Source organism: Gekko japonicus, unplaced genomic scaffold (genome assembly GCF_001447785.1).
Source record: "Gekko japonicus isolate JY-2015 unplaced genomic scaffold, Gekko_japonicus_V1.1 scaffold456, whole genome shotgun sequence".
Classification (NCBI taxonomy): Eukaryota; Metazoa; Chordata; class Lepidosauria; order Squamata; family Gekkonidae; genus Gekko; species Gekko japonicus.
Window position 1 is genome coordinate 819,354 of NW_015170902.1, and position 20,332 is coordinate 839,685.

A 20,332-nucleotide genomic window follows, 5' to 3' on the forward strand; every position below is an offset into this window, starting at 1 on the left:
GGAGATAAGAACCCTAAAGTTTTGCAGGGAGTGGCACGTATGCTAGGTAACATTAACTTAAAGGTGAGTACAGAAACAAAAACCTCAGGGTGCATAAAACATGGATTCTGATGTCTCTACAGTAATGCACAGGGTATGGGAAACAAGCAGGAGGAACTTGAAGTCCTAATGCAGGAAGGGGACTATGACCTAATAGGCATTAGTGAAACTTGGTAGAATGATATTCATAATGGGAATATTAGGATACAACTTATTTAAAAGGGACAGACAAATAAGGGCAGAGGAGTCGCATTATACATAAAGGAGGTATATACTTGTGAGGAAATACATGAATCTGAGCATGGAAGTCCAGTTGAGAGTCTCTGGGTAAGAAATAGTAGTGATATGGTGGGGGATCTGCTATGGACCACCAAGCCAGGCAGATGATTTGGATGAGAAAGTCCTGGAACAGATTACAAAAGTTCTCAAAGACACGGGACATGGTGGTCATGGGAGATTTAAATTACCCAGATATCCGTTGGAAGTCCAGCTCTGGTAAAAATGAATGGTCCAGTAAATTCCTGACTTGTCTTGCTGGCAACTTCATTTTCCAGAAAGCAGAGAGGGAAACAAGGGGATCTGCTATCTTGGACTTGATTCTTACCAGCAGGAAAGAACTGGTGACGAGGTGAAGGTAGGGAATACCCTGGGGTAGTAGTGACCATGTAATTTTGGAATTTACAGTCTTGGGGAAGGTAAAAGCTGTACATAGTCAGACATCTAGGTTGGACTTCAGGAAAGCAAATTCTGACAAACTTAAAGTTGTGCTCGGTAGAATCCCATGGTCAGAAATACTTAAGGAAAAGGGAGTTCAAGAGGGATGGGAGTTTCTTAAGAGCAAAATACTGAAGGCACACTCATAAATGATTCCTATGAGAAGCAAAAATGGGAGGAGCCTAAAGAAGCCAAGGTGGCTCCATAAGCTTTCTAAAGGCTTGAGAAATAAAAAAGACTCGTTTAGAAAGTGGAAGGAGTGCCTTATAACCAAGTAGATTTACCAAGTACTTACCTTGAATCATATATCTTGTCAGGAACAGTCAGGAACATATGTCTTGTCAGGAACACATATGTCTTGTCAGGAACATTCCCGCACAGAAAACAAACGTGCCACACCAAGCCATCGCCCAGATGTGACACCAGCACGCTGGGCACGTAGCTGGGCGATGCTCTGGCAATGGAGCTGGAAACTCAATGGTACCGTTGAGTTTCCAGCTTCATTGCCAGAGCGTCACCCAATTACGTGCTCAGCATGCTGGCGTCACGTCTGAGCGATGGCATGGTGCGGCACGGATGTTCCAGCCGGAAACCCTGTGTCCCCCACCGATTCGAAGGTAGGTACTTGGTAACCCGATAACCCAGGATGAACAAATAACCAGTGCTTATAGAGAGATGAGTTCAGTATGAGCTTAGGCTAGTGAGAGATGCTAAAAACAACAAAAAAATGTTCTTTTCTTATGTTCAAAGTAAGAAAAAGAGCAAGGACATGGTAGGCTCATTGTGGGGACAGGAAAGTGAAATTGTAACAGGTGATGAAGAGTGGGCAGAACTGCTCAGTTCCTACTTTTCCTCACTGGAAATGGTGCTCAAAATGGCAAAAACAGAACACATGATGAGGGAAGGGAGCGGTAGCCCAGGATCAGCAGAGGGGTACTACATAAACACTTAGTTTCTTTAAATGAAACAAAGTCTTCTGGGCCAGATGAACTGCATCCAAGGGTACTAAAAGAACTCACGGATGTAATTTCTGAGCCTCTGTCCATTATTTTTGAGAATTCTTGGAGAACAGGTGAGGAGCCAGAAGACTGGAGGTGGGCAAATGTTGTCCCCGTCTCCAAGAAGGGGGGAAAGGAGGATCCAGGTAACTACTGACCCGTCAGATTGACATCTATACCTGGGAAAGTTTTAGAACAAATTATCAAACAGTCCTTGAGCATTTAGAAAGGATGGCTGTGATAACTAAGAGCCAGCATGGGTTTCTCAAACACAAGTCATGTCAGACTTAACCTTATCTCTTTTTTCGAGAAAGTTACTACCTTGCTGTATCAGGGGAATGCTGTAGACATAGTTTATCTTGATTTCAGTAAGGCTTTCAATAAGGTTCCACATAATATTCTTGTTGACAAATTGGTAAAATGTGGTTCGGATGCTATGACTGTTAGGTGGATCTGTAAGTGGTTGACAGATCACACCCAAAGAGTGCTTGTTAATGGTTCCTCATCCTCTTGGAGAGGAGTGACAAGAGGAGTACCTCAAGGATCTGTCCTAAGCAAGTTTCCTCTAAGCTACGCTAGGGGGCGCTGGCACACAACATTTCAGAGGCCAGCTCAAAGGATTTCCGCTTCAACTCACAACATTTTCCCCCTTCCATGGGAACAATGGAGGATGGGGGCACCTCCTTCTGGGGCCCATAGAATTGACCCCCTGGTCCAATCTCCTTGAAACTTGGGGAAGTTATGTTGCAAATATGGTGTCTCTACCTCAAAAAACAACCCCACCGAGCCCCAGATACCCCTGGATTGATTCTCTATTATAGCTTATAGTGCCCATTGACTCTAATGGTCCTCTAGGCTGTAACTGAGCCAGAAAAAAAACCATTTTTTGCACACCCCTATTATGCTTTTCAGTATGATTTGTAAGCTGCCTTGAGTCACAGGGAAAAGTGGGATATAAATATTTCAATAAATAAGTCGTTTGGGCAGGTTAAGAACATTTAAGTAACTTCCTGTTTGTTAGGTTAGGCAGTGTTCTGACAGTGATTGTTCCACCTCTGTTATACTTGACATGTAATGCTAGTTCTCATATTTCACTAAAAACCGAATAGACTGCAAGAATTTTTCTCCCCTAAGTGCTGGTATGTTTTCTAAGGGTCAGCACAAGGTCATGGTCCAAGGCCAGGTCTACCAATATAGTGGACTGGGGTGGGTAGGGGTAGACCTGTGCTCCAGAGGCCAGGTCTACCAATATAGTGGACTGGGGTGGGTAGACCTGTTCTCTGGTGGCCAGGTCTACCAATATAGTGGACTGGGGCGGGTAGACCTGTTCTCTGGAGGCCAGAATTATCAATATAGTGGACTGGGATGGGTAGACCTGTTCTCTGGAGGCCATGTATACCAATATAGTGGAAAGGGGTGGGCAGACTGGTTCTTTGGAGCCCAGATCTACCAATATAGCGACAACTTGGCAAGGGGCAGGTAGACCTGTTCTCCAGAGGCCTGGTCTACATTTTGTGTAAGGAAATTTGACTTGGCTCTGTTTTCTCTTATAATGTTCAAATTATTCTTACAATATAGTTTAAATATAGTTTAAAATAATTCATTGTGAGATTTTTACAAGGTTATGGAAATAATCTTCTAAAAAATTTATGCAATAGTCAAATGTAGACTTGCTCACAACTTTAATGCTACTAGCTTTTTTCCCTCATGAGGTAGAATTTTTGCTCACAACACTGTGGAGCTTAAAGGGAACATTGGTTCTGGGACCTGTTTTGTTAAATATCTTTATAAAGGATTTCGATTAAGGAATAGAGGCAATGCTTATTAAATTTGCAGATGACACTAAATCAGGAGTGATAGCAAATATGGTAGAAGACAGAGTCAGAATACAGGATGAGCTTGACAGGCTGGAAAACTGGGCTAAAACAAATAAAATGAATTTCCAACAGGGATAAATGTAAAGTTGTGCATTTAGGTAGGAAAAATCAAATGCATAATTAGAAGGTGGGGGAAACTTGGCAGTAGTATGTGCAAAAAGGATCTAGGGGTCTTCGTAGACCATATACTGAACATGTCAGCAGTGTGATCGGAAGCTAAAAAGGCAAATGCAATTTTGAGCTGTATCAACAGAAGTATAGTGTCCAGATCATGCAAAGTGATGGTATCACTTTAATCTGCTCTGGTTAGACCTCACCTAGAGGTCTAACCAGTGTTCAGTTTTGGGCACCACAATTTAAGATGGATATAGACAAGCTGGAACATGTCCAGAGGAGGGCAACGAAGATGGTGAGGGGTCTGGAGACCAAATCCTATGAGGAAAGGTTGAAGGAGCTGGGTATGTTTAGCCTGGAGAGGAGACAACTGAGATGTGATATGACAACCATCTTCAAGTACTTGAAGGGCTGTCGTATAGAGGATGGTATGGAGTTGTTTTCTGTTGCCCCAGAAGGTCAGACCAGATTCAAGGGGTTGAAATTAAATCAGAAGAATTTTCGGCTAAACATTAGGAAGAACTTCCTGACAGTTACAGCTGTTCCTCAGTGGAAAAGACTTCCTCAGGAGGTGGTAGGCTCTCCTTCTTTGGAGTTTTTCAGAGGCTAGATGGCCATCTGACAGCAATGTTGATTGTGTGAACTTAGGCAGCTCATGAGAGGGAGGGCAGGAAGGGTTGCCTCAGTGCTTACTTCTTGTGGCCCTTTCTTACATGCCCAGGGAAATGCTGATTGTCACTTTGGGGTCAGGAAGCAATTTTTATTCAGGCCAGTTTGACTGGAGATCTAGAGGGTTTTTTTGTCATCTCCTGGGCATGGAACATCAGTCATTGGCGGTGTGGGGAAAGGTATTTGTGAATTTCCTGCATTGTGCAGGGTGTTGGACTAGATGACCCTGAAGGTCCCTTCCAACTCTATGATTTTGGGATTCTATGATCAGTTTAACCCACTTCATCAGATACAAGTGGTGGGTATTTTTTATTTCTTTATTTTTGCTCTAACAGAAGAACACATCAACCTTTCTGGCCTTCTCCTGATATTTGGATTCCAGTGATCAAGCTGGCGCTGCATTCCTGTGATTTTAAATTCTCATCTGGTGTGTTGTTGGGGTCCATTGCTGATTTGAAACTTGCCTGCTTAGGCACCACTTGCTCAGCCTGTACCCTCACAAGTAAACAGATTGTCACAACAGCACCATCATTCCCTGGAAACAAGTCCCACTGAGAGTAGGGGCGTGTACAAGTGCATCGGACCAGGTGGCCAGTGTCTAGTTCTCCCTCCTAACCTACCTCTTGGGAGTAAACTGTTTACATGCCCAGGGGAGATTAGAAATTTCAGGGACCCAAGGCTGTCTGCGCTTGCGTAAAGAAGGATTTCCTTTTTGCATCCTGAATAATTTCTGATCAAATGCTACAAATAAGGGTTTCATAGAAGACCATACTTCCCCATTTACAGATTTAGCTTTAACGATAATGCAGTGTCAAAGGATTCACAGATTAATGGGATTTTCCAGGGGTTGCTACTGGATGGGGGGGGGACACGGGACATCCTGTTCATTTGATCTGCACCATGCCAAGAATTTAATGGCATGAAGCTGAAGTTGTTGCTCCAGACCAGCGCCTATTAAAGTTACGGTAGAAGGCTTCCCTCTGTTATTGCCTGCAGCTCTCAGCCTTCCCTTGAGATAAGCTACATGTTACATTTTTCAACAAGTGGAGTCCATTCCTCCCCTGCTTTCCTGCATCCATGCAGCAGCTGTGGGGATTGAGGGGAGGCTCCAGATGTGGCCAAGCCATGATACAGGAAGCACTTCTGGGGAATAGTAGGAAACCTGCAAGGAGATGGGTGACTATCAAATTTGTGATTCTCCTCATCCCATAAAAAGTGTATTTTACGGGATACAATTTTTTTTACAAGTGTGAACTGTTGATTCTTCTTATTTTGAAGGTCCATAGGGTGTCTTTAACTTGTTACTGTGGTGATTTCACACCTAATGCCCTGTTTGCGGCCACTACATGAGACCCAGATGCTGAACTTGATGGACCACCAGTCTGATCCAGTAGCAGGGTTCTTCGGATGTGTTGCAAGCTGTATTGAATGATGTAAGGAGTGGGGGGATATTTTTTTAAGAGGAGGATACAATTGGTGTTGACTTCTTATGGCTTCCTTTCCCCCTGCATACATTCGCAAAACACACATGTGCAGTCTTGGGAGATCCGTGTTTGGATCTGTACAGACTACGGTCTGTACCACATTCTTTGCAATACCTGTAGGAATCTGGACCATATTTATGAGAGGCTGTCGAGAAATGCTCTTTCACTATTCCCTTCCGCACGCCCCAAGGCATCTTATAGCAGGCTCATCACGGACCTTTAAAGATCTAAGGCGGCGCTTGGAAAAGCAGCAAGAGATCGCGCGCAGCTGCACCGGAGCGAGACGGAAGCCACGCCTCTTACCCAGGGGGTGGGGCTACTGGAGCCCCGCCCCGGAGCACCTGCCTGCCACGCCCCCTGGCCGGCTCTCTCCCTCCTTGCGCGCATGTGCTCCCTGGCTCGGTTCCTGCCGCTTACCGAGGTTCGTTCACTTCCCAGCTGATCGCGACGGTCCCCGTGCAAAAGGCGCTTCTCCGCGGAGAGGCGCGATGCCGGCGGTTGGCGCCTGGGGGCTCCGGGCGGTGCTCTGCTGTGCTCTGCTCTGCGTGCTCCGCGTGATCCCGAGCCAGGCAGGTGGGTGAGAGCGGGTTGGCTTTCTAGCGGGAGACTCTCCCCAAATCCCTCCGTTGCAAGATCGGGCGTCCGGGGGTCGTGCTCGAAGTTCTGGCTCCAGTTTTTCGACTTGGTTGTTGAGAATGTGCTTGGTTGGCTGGACGTTCTGGCGGGAGGCTTTCGGGGCAGTGCAGCAAAATGAAAGCGGGAGCCCGGGGGGGTGGCATAATTTCGGCCGGCCTCTAATGTGCTGCTGAAATAAAAAACAGGAGTCCCGTGGCACCTTGAAGACACACCAACTTTACTGTAGCGTAAGTCAGAGCTCGCCTCATCAGATGCATGAAGTGTTCATCTGTTCGTGAGATATATTTTTACTTTACTCGAAGCTTCGGACAACGGAAAGGGAGGGGGAAGCCGAGTTTATCGAGGGTGCTTTCCTCCTTCCCCTTCCCAGGAGAGTTTTTAATAATTATCCTGATTTCCCTTCCCAGGAGAGTTTTTAATAATTATCCTGATCGTGAATCCACTTTAAATTCTTTTATGTTCCTTTTTGGATTTGCCTGAATTGTGCTTGTTTTCCTGTAGGAGGGAGGGGAGCTGCCCCAGGTTTCCAGATTCCTCCCTGGAAGCCACTTCCTTGTTGAGGTGAATGTATGACTGTACTGACCAGGATCCAGGCTGGTTTCTGGGGTGTGTTTGTGTCACCTGATGCCAACACTGTTTGTATCTGAGGACAGACCACTGTAGATCCAGGTCGGATGGCTGGTGCCTGCTGCTGGAGCAGAATAATGGTGTGCCTTTCAATGGGGTCAGTTCACACATTCAGCTGCCCAGTATCAACGACCCATTCAGACAATGTGGTCCTGATCCAGTGTTCTGATGGTTACGGGTGGTGATGAATATGCCTTGAGATTTTGTGTGTCTGTCACTAGGTGAATGTCATTATAGGAACTGAATGTTTGCGGTTAGAACAGTGTATGCAAACTAGGAAATAAATGTATTTATTTATATTATTTGTTTATACCCCACTTTTTGCCTGAATAGGGTCCCAAAGTAGCTTACATTTCCCCCTTCACACACTCTACTCGAAAGGTTGTTGTGATGGGGGGCATCACAACAACCTTTCAAGTAGAGTGTGTGACTGGGTCACTCAGCAAGCTTCCATAGCAGACTTGGGGTTTGAGCCTGGGTCTCCCAAATACTAGTCCGACACTCTTAACCACTATACTGTATGTCTAGTACCCCTGTGGGGTGGAGGGAAGAATGTGGGTCTTAGGCAGTTTGTGCCTACATTGGTATGTGTGAATGGTTGGTTTCAGTGTTCCCTCTAAACTGAGTTAGTGTGGGCTAGCTCACAGTTTTTTAGTTTCTGGCTCACACATTTTTGTCTTAGCTCAGAAAGGATGGCTCCAGAGCAAACCAATTTATACAGTAGTCAAATCACTTGCTCACAATTTTAATGCTAGTAGCTCACAAAGCAGAATTTTTGCTCACAAGACTCCACAGCTTAGAGGGAGCACTGGTTTGCACATGAACTCACTGTTTGGTGGTGGATGAGCACATTCCCAAGGTGTAGGGCTGGAGTTTGTCACCATTCATTAGACCTTAACATTGAACAGAATGTCAGACTCTGTCCAGAGTGCAGAGGATCAAAGAGTTGTAAGTGCATGTCATCAGCCTAATGAAACTAGTGCACTGTTACTGCCAATGGCCTGCCTCACCGTTGGGGAAATTAGCAGGGGAGGCTAGAGAGGTATCAGGGACTGCACACCAGTTTATACAGTAGGAAGACTCCAGATCTGAAGAGTAAATTAACTAGTTTTTATTGAAGAATCTCCCTAATTACAAACACACTAAACATTCAAAAAAGAGCAAGCAATTTAGAACTAAGAAAACAGAGGTGATGATAGCAAATAGAAGGGTTAGTTATGGGGTTATGCTACCTGTCCTGATGTGCAGGAGTCCATGGTGATGAGATTATGGCCCAAACGTAGTTTGGGGGTGAACTGCCAGTTGGCATCTGGGGGAGACATACAATCTAAGGCCATGTGTTTTGGAGGATATAGACACAGGAAAACAATGCTGACCAATGGGAGACCCTGAAGGGTTTGCCCTAGGTGAAGACAAAAGAGTACCTGGACCAATGAGAGGTCCCGGGGGTGTGGTGCCAGGAGGGGCAGAACCTAATTGTGACCAATGAGGTCTCAGAGGGGCAGAGTCTGGGTCCACAATAGCAATGATGGGATTACCCAGGTGTTGGGTAGCTGTACTGGAGCTGGCTGAATGGGTTTGAGGACCCAGATGGTCCTGCCATGACAGATTGAATAAATTCCCAGGTTTAGACAAAAGGTGGGAGATGGGTCCCTGATTAGCATCAGGAAGGATCGCTAAACGTTTGAATGTATGATTGGTTTATCTCAGTACCTTAGGGAAGGAGCAGGAAGGACAGTAGTGGAGACAAAGGATTTTCACATAGACACAGGTTTCACACAAAAGGGCTGGGTGAAGCTCTGGAGACGGAAGGGCTATTTGCCAGGTGGCTTCTGAATGCAGACCAATGGGAGACCTTTGGACCAATGGGAGACCTTTGGAACTGCAGATACGTTACCTGGTGGAACTGCCATTGTTTCATATGCATGCCTTGCTGGGTGGGTGAAGACTGGAGGCTGGCTTCGAGGGCTGCCTTGTGCCATCTGAAAATGGAGACCCCTTCCCCAGAGCTTTGGCTTGCTCTGTGGTTTGGGCTGAGAATGCTTTCCTTGGCCTGACTTTGTGGGTTTCTGATTCAGGTTCGAAGTAGGGTACCCTGTTATTGGGGTTACCCAAGAGTAAGGCAGCGTCTCTGGGCTACAGCACACGTGCCCTTCTTTACATGCCCATGCTTCAAAGCTGGGATTGGCTGCTGTGTGTGTGATTATCCCACAATACAAGCTGAAAGGTTATAGCATTTATTTATTAAAACATTTATATCCCATCTTTTCTCGTGATTCTAGGTGGCCGAAAATAACCGTTAAAACCAAAGGTAAAATGCCCCGGCAAACAGGCAGGCTTTGCAGTGCCTTCTGAAGATCTCTGGGGAGGAGAGCCCCCCTCACCCCTTCAGGGATCCCAGTCCACAGAGCCGGAGCCACAATGGAAAAGGCCCGGGCTGTCATCCTAGGTGGTGGGATAGCCAATAGATGGATGCTTGATGACGGTAGTGGGTACACAGGGACATGTGAAAGGAGACAGTCCTTCAAATATGTGGGTCCCAGGTCATGACTGTCAGTCATAATGAGCCCTTTGAATTAAGCAACCAATGCAGCTGTTTCAAAATGAGCCAGGTATGTTCCCGGCAGCTAACCCCTGACAGTAGTCAGGCTGCTGCATTCTGAACAGACTGTAGTTTCTGGGTTGTTTTGAAGGGCAGCCCCACATTGAGTGTGTTGCAGTAATCTAACCATGAGGTTACAGAAGCACGGATCTGAGTGGCCAGGTCCGCTGAGATGCACTCCTGGCCACCATGCCAACCTACTTTTCAAACAGCAAGGCAGAGTCCATGTGCATCCCCCCCCCTTCAAGTTCTTAGCCTGATAAAGCCAGTGTCGCTCCATTGATTCAGTGGATTTAGTCCCTCTAGAACAGTGGTGGCGAACCTATGGCACGGGTGGCAGAGGCGGCACTCAGAGCCCTCTCTGCGGGCACGCGTGCCATCGCCCCAGCCAGGCCCAGACCACCATTAAAGTGTTGAATTCTCTGCCAAATAATTTTGAGTAAATGAAAGCATTTGGGATTGCTTAAGTTAATGTATGAGTTGTTTTTTCTAAAGTAAAACCTCAGTATTCAGGTTAAATTGCCGTGTTGGCACTTTGTGATAAATAAGTGGGTTTTGGGTCACAGTTTGGGCACTCGGTCTCTAAAAGGTTTGCCATCACTGCTCTAGAATATCAGCCTTCCCAACTAGCATTACCTCTGTCTTGTTTGGATTAAGCTTCAGTTTGTTCCACCTTAGCCACCTGACCACATCCTCAAAGCATTGGTCCAGAATCAAGACGGATGCATCTGAAGGCTTGGATAATGAAATGTAGAGCTGGGTGTCATCTGCATATTGGTGACACCCAATCCCAACGCTCCGGACAATCTCACTCAGCAGCCTTAATTTTTAAAATTATTTTGTGTGTGTATAGATATAGATGTATGGGTGAGAGAAGAGAGAGCTCTGTGGAACCCCACAAGATAAATTCCAACCTGTTGGTTCTGCATCTCTTTGTATGCAAATTACTTCCTAGCTTGCCAGTATGACACCCACCATTAACTTTTTTATCACTGAACAGTTTAGACTTTTCTGTTGTTATTGCTATGTGAATGCTATTGCCACTACCAGTTCACTCTGAGGTTCCCCCTGCCCCCATCAGCATTCCATCGAGGTACTTAAAAATTAGCACTTTGGAGGCTTTTTCCCCTTTAAAGGAACATTGTAATTTATTTGGGATCAATATCTGCACGAGTAGACGCATACAGTTGCTTTTCTCCTATGATGGGTGGATGAATTTAGGAATTCTACAGCAAGATCCATTGGGTTGTTTGAATAATCTAGTACGCGTTGACCTTTGGAACACAAGAAAATTTCAAATGGCGTAGTTGAAAGACACTCTGAAAGAACTTGAGCGGTAAAACAATCCCAGAGAGGACAGTCGGGAACAAATCCCAAGCGATATTAACAGAGGACCTGGTAAAAGAAACGGGATTTCACCTGGTACCTAAAACCTCAGCCTAAGTGCTGGGCAGATCATTGTGGGGGATTATTCCACATCTGAGGTGCCACCCCCGTGAAGGCCTTGCCCCAAGGTGGGGGAACGCAGGGCAGGACCTTAAACGCTGCTCTTGAGTGGCAGGCCGGTTGATGCAATGTTGTCACTGTGGTGGTGTAACCTGGTTGGTACAAAGGAGATCTGGGCTTGGCCTTGGGGTGTGTCCCCAGCTCTGTGCCCTGGAGTTGTTTGGAGATTTAAAAACGGTAAACGAATTCTTAAGTGTAACCGGAGTCCTTGAACAGGGCAGGGAAGGAACAGTGGTAAGTAAATTGCCTCTCCCAGTGACGTGAAGTGCTTTAAAGCAAAGTACAAGAAGTGCCATAAAAACTCACAGATGTCTTGAAATAGATGCGCTTCCCAATCAGCCCTCCCATACGCTTTGGGGCCGATGGACAACAGTGACCCAGAGCTGGGAAAGAGCTCCTGGCTCTGATTCCTGCAATTGTTTTGTGGGAGTGGCATAATTTGCCTTCACAGGGGCCCTCCAGCTCAAGCTTACAAAGATGACAATATAGAATACATTTTTATCCCACCCTTCTTCCAAAGAGCTCAGGAGCCTCAGTATACATGGTTTTCCCTTCCTCCGCATTAGCCTCGAACACCCCTGTGAGAGACTGTGTGTGACCAGGGGTCATTTCCTGCAGGAGCACACAGGAGCGGAGCTCCGGCAGTAAAGAGCCCAGGGGGCGGGCACATGCAACAAGCCCCACCCCCTGCTCCCAGCAGCCCTCAGTCAGAGCAAGAAGCAGCCAGGTAAGTTGTAGAGCCCCCCCGGTCCAAAACAGTCCAGTGGCACCTTTAAGACCAAGTTTTATTCAGGTACAAGCTCTCCCTCCTCTGCGAGGACAGATCTGCACATTCCAACCCCCCCCCCGATAGCTAGCAATCCAAAACAGTCCCGTGGAGCCTGAGCGGTGGGTGTTGCCTTCTGACACACTTCCGATGATGTCAGGGGGTGTGGCATATGCAAATGAGTTACGCAAATGAGTTATGCTAATGAGCTCCTGCACCTCTTTTTCCACGAAATGACCCCTGTGTGTGACTGGACCATGAAGCTTCAGTCAGAGTGGGAATTTGAACCTGGATCTCACAGAAAGCCACCTAATCTTATCACTGCACTACACTGCCTCTTTGCAACATACCACAAGCCATATAGTGCTTCTCACTGAGCACATAAAGCTGCCTTCTGCTGAGTCTGACCCATGGGCTATCATGGTCGGTCTTTTCCACTGACTAGCAGCGGCTCTCCGGGGTCACAGTCTTTCACATTGCCTTTCCTGCTCCTTTTAAGTGGAGTTGCTGGGGGTTGAACCTGAGGCCTTCTGCATATAGAGCAGATGTTCTACTGCTGAATCACACTCTTTCCTCTCACCTATCTTTCCCAACACTCCTGTGAGGTAGGCTACTATAGTACCTGTTTTTTCAGGGCTGAAAGATGGTGGCTTGTCCATGGCTGCTCAGTGAGTTTGGAGCTGCCTCAGGAATCCCCTGTGAATTCAGTGAGTGAGAGTTCCATTGTAATCACTGCAAGTATATTTAGAAGTAATTTCCCCAGTTCTAGTGCTCTTTCCACTGGATCCTCTCACTTACTCAATGAGTGACTTACAGCAGTGTGAGTATATCATCCCTCATCCGAAACCAATCCAGGGATGAAATCTAGAGTGACCAGATCCGTTTTTAGAGCTCAGGGACCACAATTATAAGAGCTGTTTAGGAGGAGGAATTCTGGCAGGTATATAGGCCTGTAGGTTGAGAGTAGCTGTACTCTCCAAAATGCCTTGTTCTACATAACTGTTAGAAGTACCAAAGTGGCACCCTTTCCCAGCACGGCTGATCATTCTTGATCTCTGTAGGCGGTTACCAATTGCTAGTGAGTCTTCCAGGAAGAAAACACTGCTGTAGAATGTACTGGCCTGAATTTAGAGGAATTCCATTGTTCCACCACACGGCACATTTGCGTGGACCTTTCCCCCACTCTGGTTCTGCACTTTGCACAAGAGGCCAGGGGAGGGGAGGGCTGTTTGTGGTAACTGGCTCCCAGCAGATGTCTGTGGCTTGCCTGCCTGCCCGCCCTGTAGGGCCCCGAAGCCCTGATGGGATGCTGCTGGTTGCAGAAATGGGAAGAAAAACCTGGCATGCTGCATTGGACCACAGGTGGGTAAACAACTGAGAATCTCAGTTGCTGGAGGCTGCTTTGGGGTTTTGCTTTGGTGGCTGAGGGTCAGTGAGGATCTTGGAGGTGTAAGGGGTGCGGGTGGGGCGTAAAAACGGTCCCCTTTCTTAGGAGGAGAGGAAGCCAGGGACACTTGCCTGGCGTGGGGAAAGAGACCACAGGTACAGCTTTAGGCCACATTTCAGTGGCATAGTTGAAATGTGAGCGTAATGGTCTTATGACTGGGTCCCCTTTAGTTGGTAACATGTATTTCAAATGTGAAGCCTGAATGAGCTTTCAGGAACCGTATCCCCTTCCATGTGCTCTGAAGTGTGCATGCAGCTTGTGGGTTTGGGGGCAGGAGAGGAGTGAGATGCCTGCCTGGCAAGTGGGGGAGGCTTGCATGTCATGTGGGGAGTTTATTGCATCCCCCCCCTTGTTGCCTGCGAACCAGGCCCCATCTGTGGGGCAGCTGAAACAGACTTGTAGGGGGTTGTTTACCCACCTGTGGTCCAATGCAGCATGCCAGGATTTGGAGGCATTGGGTGAGGTGTCTAATTCGCAAGCGTCTGTGCTTTTGCTGCAGTAAAAATGACTCGACTCATAAAAACCTGCTAGAAATCTGGAAAGCAAGGTACTACTTTTCCATTGGTTACTGTACCAGTCACTCAGAGCTAAGAGTAGAAGTGCTGTAGCCGGGACACTGTCTCCATGGCGACGGGCCCATCAGCTTTTCAACTTTCCACCACGGAGAGGTAATTGGTTAACTTTTATTTTTTTAAGGTTCATTTTAACAGAAGAGACTCCCACGCTAGGTCGGATACTTGCTTTATTGACAGGCTGGCTCAGAGTGAGTGGGTGTTGCTGGCTGACAGTTGCATTCCCCTGCTCCCAAATTCTTCCTTAGGGCTGCAATCCTGTGCGTGGTTACTTAGGAGCAAGTCACATAGAATTCTCTGGGGCTTGCTTCTGAGTGGGGCGAGGCCACATGGCAGGTTTTGTCCAGTTCCTTGCAAAATAGAAGGAAGAATCCTCCCTGGTGCTTGATTAAAGAAATGTGTTGGGGGGGGGGGGGGGGCATCCTCATCTACTTCTGCCCACCCGGAGCTGCTTGCAGTGAGAGGAACACGCCATGAGATTTCTGTGGCCTGGGAGTAATTCAAATGCTGATGTCTGGTACAAAGGAAATCATTGCATTTTAAATTGATGTTAGGACATTATTTAGCCTGGTTTTTTTTTTAAGACCAGAAGGCTGCGGGTAGTTTGACATAAAATGTTCTCTTGCTCATCCTATGGATGTCCCTAATATGGCTGGAAAGCTAAGAGCAAGAAGGTGCGCAGGCTGATTTATAACCGAAGAGAGAATCATAGGTGTGATTCTCTATGAGAGCTCAACTGAGTTCCTTTTTAGGGTGAGAGCTGTAAGGTGCAAACCTACCTTTGAAGTCTGGATGTTGACACCCTGGGAGGGGCTTGACATTCTCTTGCTCCTGTTTGTAATCCCCTGTCTGGGATAATCCTGATCCGTGCTGTGGCCTTTTTGTAGAGATTATGAAGAATATCTAGTGAGGCACCCTTAGTAGAAACTAGCATCCACTGAGTAGATATTGCAGGGTGCCTGAGAGCAATTTGATATTTGGGGTGGGGGAAGTGGAGCAGAAATCCTGACCAGCCTGTGCTTGGCTTTCCCAGAATCTCCTCCTTTCTGAGATTGATGGGAACAGCAGGTAACTAGTGATTAGACATTGAACAAATCTGATTTACCCTGCTGGCAATGCTGGGAAGCTGTGCACTTACCTCTCCGGCTTGCAAGTTCACTGGGCCCCCAAGGTGGCCAGGGGTCCAGAGGCTCTTAAATTTTGCACACCGAGCCTCCCACCCACCCTGCACAGGGCCCTTTTCTTCTGGAGTCTCTCTGTCTCCCTCCCTCTCTGTCTCCCTCTCTCTCTGTCTCCCTCTCTCTGTCTCTCAGCGTATATCCCGCCCTATCCCACAAGTGGGCTCAAGGCAGCTCACAACATATAAAATATAAAAAATAAAATAGGAATAAACATATGATCAAAGCCAAATCAGAACAAGATGGCAACTAAAACGAAGAAAACAATTCCAGAGCGATCCATAGTACCTCCTGCAGGATTTTAGTCAGATAATAAACTACCATGGGCAGGGGAGGCCAAGATGGTTGAACGTCCGCCACCTCAGTCAAAGGCCTGGTGGAACAGCTCCGTTCTACAGGCCCTGCCTGCAGAACTGTAATATGTATGTAAGATTTTATTGTATACTAGCCTGATGCCCGTGCTTCGCTATGGTATTTAAGTTCCATAAATCCAGTTATAATACTGATGATGTGAAATTTGAAATGTGACATTTGTTGTAGGAATTCTAACGGAGAAGATTGTAGTGTAAGAAATGAAGTGAGACATACGTACTTCCCCCCACACACACACTGAAGGACCCCTCTGTAGACCACATTGGTGGTTCTGCCCTCAGGTGCTGGGATCACCAGGCTGCTTGATGAGCTCACTCTGGAGCAGGCCACATAGAACTGCCCATTTAAGAAGCAGTCGTCTGTTAAGTCAACTCCTGCTACCTTCCACCGAAATGATGGCCTCTCTACTTGTGTTCCTGGATTGTTTTGCTCATATCGAGACTGTGTTGCTTTGAACACCTCAGGGTGATCTTGCTGGTACTTGGCCTGTGCAGCTCAGTGCCCTGCGGGAGTGCAATGTGCAAATGTCTTTGCTGCATTCCTAAATTGCCTCCTCCTTGTAGTATTGGTGTATCTGGCTCGACGTTTGCCAGGAGCTTTCTTAGGGGCAGTAAGAGGTGAGAGGTGTGAGGGAGTGGTGATGCGGTGGACATTTCTTCAGGTTCATGAGGGAGGCACGCATCAAAATGACTCCTAGAAATGTCCTTTACTACCTCCCCATAAACATTCATACCCTGGCCCTGCTCCTACACCTAACAGACACCAACCATGGAGAAAGGAGGAAAGCCATTGTAAAGCAGTTCCATGTATCCCTACATCAGTGAGGCGGTGGGTCAGAAGATTGTAGTCAACCGTGCCAAATGCTGCTGTCAAATCCAAAAGCAACACCAGTGCCAACCTGCCTCAATCCAGGTGTCTCTGGAGGTCCAGTGCAGTCTATGGCCCATGGCCCATGGCCAGGGTGGAAACTGGCCTGGAATGGATCCAGGGTGGAGGCATCATCCAAGAAGGCCTGGCGCTGCTCAGCCACTGCTCTCTCAACCACCTTACCCAGAAATGGAAGATTCAAAACCAGGCAGTACTTGGCAGGGACCGTAGGGTCCAATGATATTTTTTAAAGAGCGGATGCACCACTGCCTCCTTCAACTCCACTGTGAATATCCCTGAAGACATGGATAGGTTGATGACTTCCCTTGGGGGGCCTGAACATATCTCTGCAGGCCTTGACCAGCCAAGATGGGCGCGGGCCAAGGAGGCAAGTGGTGGGCTTCACAGCTACCAGGATCTTGTCAACTTCCTCCTGGGAGAGCCAACTGAATTGGTCCAAAACCAGACCCAAAGACAGAAAAGGGGTTTCCAGTTCCCTTACTGTATCAACAGTGGCCAGGAAGTCCTGGTGAGGTGGCGAGACTTTATCTGAAAAATAGCTTGCAAATGCCTCACAGCCAATAGCCAATTCCTTATCATTTTGCTTGCCCTGGGGCAAGGTAGTTAACGACCAAATTCTCCTAAATAATTGGGCCGGGCAAGCGCTTGCAGATGCAATGGAGACTGCACAGAAATTCTTCTTAGTAGCCTTTACTGCCATCTCATAGACCTCCATAAATGTCCTGTAAGAGGTTCTTGTAGCTCCATCCCGAACACGCTGCCACCCTCACTCTAGCTGTCTCAGCACTTGTTTCATCCTCTGTAGCGCCAGGGTATACCTCAGGGCTAGCTTGGCACAAGAGTGAAGAGGGTACGGGGTGTCTGTGATTGAGTCAAAGCCCTCAGAGAGTCAGCTATGCTAATCCTCCACCAGCTCATCCAAGAAACCGCCAGGCAGCACTGGATCCTGCAGAGCATTCTGGAACCCACTAGGGTCCATTAGTCTCCATAAATCTGCTTGCCGCCTAAACAAGGAGGGCTTGAAGTACTCAGCTGGGCCTCCAGGGCAAAGTTTTCTGACCATGGAACCACATCAGCAGTTACCAGATCCACATTCATCCCTACCCCAAAAATAAGAGCCAGCATATGACCCACTTGGTGTGTAGGAGCCGATACAAATTGGGAGAATCCCAGTGCCACCATGGATGACACTAGGTCTCTGGCCTGAGAGGAAGCTGCATCATCAACACGGACATTGAAATCCCCCAGAACTAATAATCTGGGGTATTCCAGTGCCCAGCCTGATATAGCCTCCAACAAGCCCAGCAGGGTATCTGCTGGTGTGTTAGGTATTCGGTACACCAGCCAGGTAGCCAAAGTCTCCTTGGCGTCCCACACTAGGCCAACGCATTCAATGCTGGCAATTTTTGGTGCGGGACGAGCTCTGAAGGAGAAATACTCCCAGATGAGCAATGCACCCCTCCCATCCATTGGTCTGAAACTGGTGAAGGATCGAAAAACCTTGGGAGGAGGGGAGCTGGTTCAGGGTGATGGTCTCGCCCTCTCTCACCCAGGTCTCAGTCACGCATGCCAGGCCTATACGCTGCTCTGCCAGATAGTCCTGCAGAATAGAGGTCTTATTGTTAATAGACCTGGCATTACACAGCACCAGTGTTGGAGAAGGGTATATTTTCCTAGTCCCACAACCAGCATCTCTCGGGATGGGATGCAGGTAGGAAGGGGACTGAGCATTACCATATCTCTGTCTCCTTCCTATATTCCACCGTGTCCCACTGGCATACCTCCCCTGTCCCTCTATTACTGGTAAAGTTGCAATAATGTCACCATTCATAGTGAGTAGCACTTCAAGTGATTTTTGTGTCTGCACAATTGGTGGCATTTACTATGACAGTTAAACGAGTAGCTGCTATTGAGGTACTCTCCAAGTTTACTGCTGTGCCAGGGTTACATATCTCCAGAGTCGCTGCGGACAGGTTGCATAGTGGTTAGTCACACTAGGATAAACACTCTGCCTTGGAAGCTCACTGGATGGCCTTGGATCATCATAATCTCAGCCTAACTTACCTCACAGGGTGGTTGTTACGAACACTTTGCATCCCTGTTGAGGAGAAAACGAGATATAAATATCTAGATATATATTTTAAAGTCTTCTACATTCTACATACAGTTGGACTCGACTGTGCGATTGAACAACAACATTCTGTGTGTGCATGTTGCTTTCTGTGCATGCGTGGTTGATAGTGGTCATCTCGGTATATGTTCAGAACTTACTGGGTCACATACATTAGTAGCAGGAAACCAGTCAGGGAGGCAGTGGGGCCATTGGATGACCAAAGGCTAAAAGGATTACTAAAGGATGATAGGGTAGTGGCAGAGAAACTAAATGCATTTTTCGCCTGTCTTCACTGTGAAATATGAGAGGTGCTCCCCCACTCCAGAACCGCTGACTTCAGGAGGGGTCTCGAAAGACCTGAGATGGATTGAGGTGATGAGAGAGGAGGATAGACAAATTAAAACCTGACAAATCACCAGGCCCAGATGGCATACATCCAAGAGTTCTGAAAGAACTGAAATGTGAACATGTAGATCTTCTGACAAAAATACACAATCTATCACTAAAATCTGCCTCCATTCTGTTGGATCCCCAAGCATCGAGAATAAATCCACGTTTTCAAGAAAAGCAAAATTTATTTCAAAGCGTTGAAGACATACTCAAACACGTTCTTTGTTAGAACTGGGGATACACGGTTAGGTCAAGCATAATAAAGGAACTTCAAACAGATACAGATCCAATGAATAACTTTCCCGCTGGCGGGCTAAGGAAACGGTTGCGCGCCCAGTCTATGGGAACCAGGCAAAACATCAGACAAAACACAGGTGCAGCAGTCATGAGAAAAGCAAAAGGCAAGCATTGCAGTATCTTCTCCCCCACACAACCTCCAGCAGTTATCTTTTGCATTCCAACGCAGGAGCAGGATGATAGAAACCAACAGGGAAAGGATATGTACACAGAGGTCACAGAAAACAGAATGGCAGCTTGCTGACATACTGCCCCCCTTAAAATACACTTATAACACACCTCCCGGGTCGGGCGGGAGATCTCCCGGGCTGGGCGGGAGACCTCCCGGTTTGTCCGGGAACCTTCTGTGGAAACTACGGATCAGGTAAGGGGCCCGAATATCCCCTTCTTCCACCCATTCGCGGTGCTGGGGACCGAAATCAACCCATTCGATAAGGTACCAGAGTTTACCACGTTTCACTTTACAATCAAGGATATCAGCGATCTCAAAATGTTCATCCCCCTCCAAAATAACAGGTGGAGGAGGAGTAACTGTTGGTCTCCAGGGAGACGGACCAGGATCCTTCTTCAACAGGCTCATGTGAAAAACAGAATGCAGAGCACGTAAATTCTTAGGCAAAACAACATCAACCGCTACATCATTTATGACTTTACGCACTTTGAATGGACCAATGAACTTCCACCCCAATTTCCTGCTAGGCCGCAGCATCTTAATGTTCTTGGTCGAGACATACACAAGATCCCCAGGTTTCAGATCAAACCCCACCACCCTACCCTTGTCTGCCTGGGTCTTGTAAGCAGCCTTGGCTGCGTCAAGTGTTTGGCATAGCAGAGGCCATGCGTTTTGCAAGGACATACACCATGTATCAGCATCCCCCACAGGACGTTGGCCCATCCCCTCCAAGAAAGGGAGGGGGGGACCCCCACCACCCTACCCTTGTCTGCCTGGGTCTTGTAAGCAGCCTTGGCTGCGTCAAGTGTTTGGCATAGCAGAGGCCATGCTTTTTGTAAGGACATACACCATGTATCAGCATCCCCCACAG

At 47.3% G+C, this 20,332-nt stretch overlaps 1 protein-coding gene across 1 annotated transcript in view; it reads left to right on the forward strand.

Moving 5' to 3' along the window:
- Positions 1-6,344: 6,344 nt before the first annotated feature.
- Positions 6,345-20,332, forward strand: part of CD164L2 (CD164 molecule like 2) — a 74,062-nt gene continuing 60,074 nt past the window's right edge. The window contains exon 1 of the mRNA XM_015418603.1: positions 6,345-6,468. Coding sequence (XP_015274089.1) covers positions 6,384-6,468 — 85 coding nt within the window. The 5' untranslated portion in view covers positions 6,345-6,383. The remainder of the gene's footprint in view (positions 6,469-20,332) is intronic.